The sequence below is a fragment of the Aphanomyces invadans genome, assembly GCF_000520115.1.
Source record: "Aphanomyces invadans strain NJM9701 unplaced genomic scaffold supercont1.256, whole genome shotgun sequence".
NCBI lineage: Eukaryota > Oomycota > Saprolegniomycetes > Saprolegniales > Verrucalvaceae > Aphanomyces > Aphanomyces invadans.
The window spans coordinates 37487-38141 of NW_008580401.1; the positions used below are offsets into that span (position 1 = coordinate 37487).

Here is a 655-nt window from a genome sequence, read left to right on the forward strand (position 1 = left end):
GGTTGCGATTTGTTGCTGAATGTGGCTATGCTGCAACTGTGCCTCAGCCTGCGCCACCCGCATCGCTTGCTCTTCTCCGGCTTGTCTAGCCGCCTTGAGCTCTTCTTGCAGCGCAAGTTCAGCGCTTTGCATTGACTCGTTCTTCACAGACACCCGGGCCAACTCCGTAGCCTGGGCAATAATCTGTTCGTCCCGTCGTGCTCGTTCCAACGCAGCTAGAGCAGGATCATCTGCAATCTGCTGATAATGATGGTGCACTTATTGGGACTGGACCATCACCGGAAACGGACCAAGTGACGGTTGAGTTGCATGAAATGCGGCTGGAACCGGCACTCGGCTCAACAACCTCAACGGAGAATCTTCGGCTACCACGAGCCTATCCTCCACGCCGCTTAAAGAGGACGTAGCATCGTCTTCATAGACGAGGTCTTCAATCTCCTGGCGTCTTGCTTGGAGATTGATCTCGGGCCGAGCTTCGCCATCCCGGTAGTACGCGCCTTCAGGGAGCGTATGGTCAGAGAGCTGATCGCTGGAGCCTTCCATCGACCAGGAGTTCTTAGCCACGATAAACGACTAATAAATTTATTGATGTGTTACGGCTCGCGCAGCGTCCGGTAACCACTGCTGAAGTCCGCGTCCTTGGGCAGGGGACAAC

At 55.1% G+C, this 655-nt stretch overlaps 1 protein-coding gene across 1 annotated transcript; it reads right to left on the reverse strand.

Annotated features, from left to right (window-relative positions):
* Positions 1-369: 369 nt before the first annotated feature.
* On the reverse strand, positions 370-543 carry H310_15250 (hypothetical protein; the record flags this gene model as incomplete). The annotated part of the gene is made up of 1 exon (XM_008883237.1): positions 370-543. A coding segment is annotated over one exon (174 nt), but the record flags the coding sequence as incomplete, so codon positions are not given.
* Between the last annotated feature and the right edge of the window lie 112 nt (positions 544-655).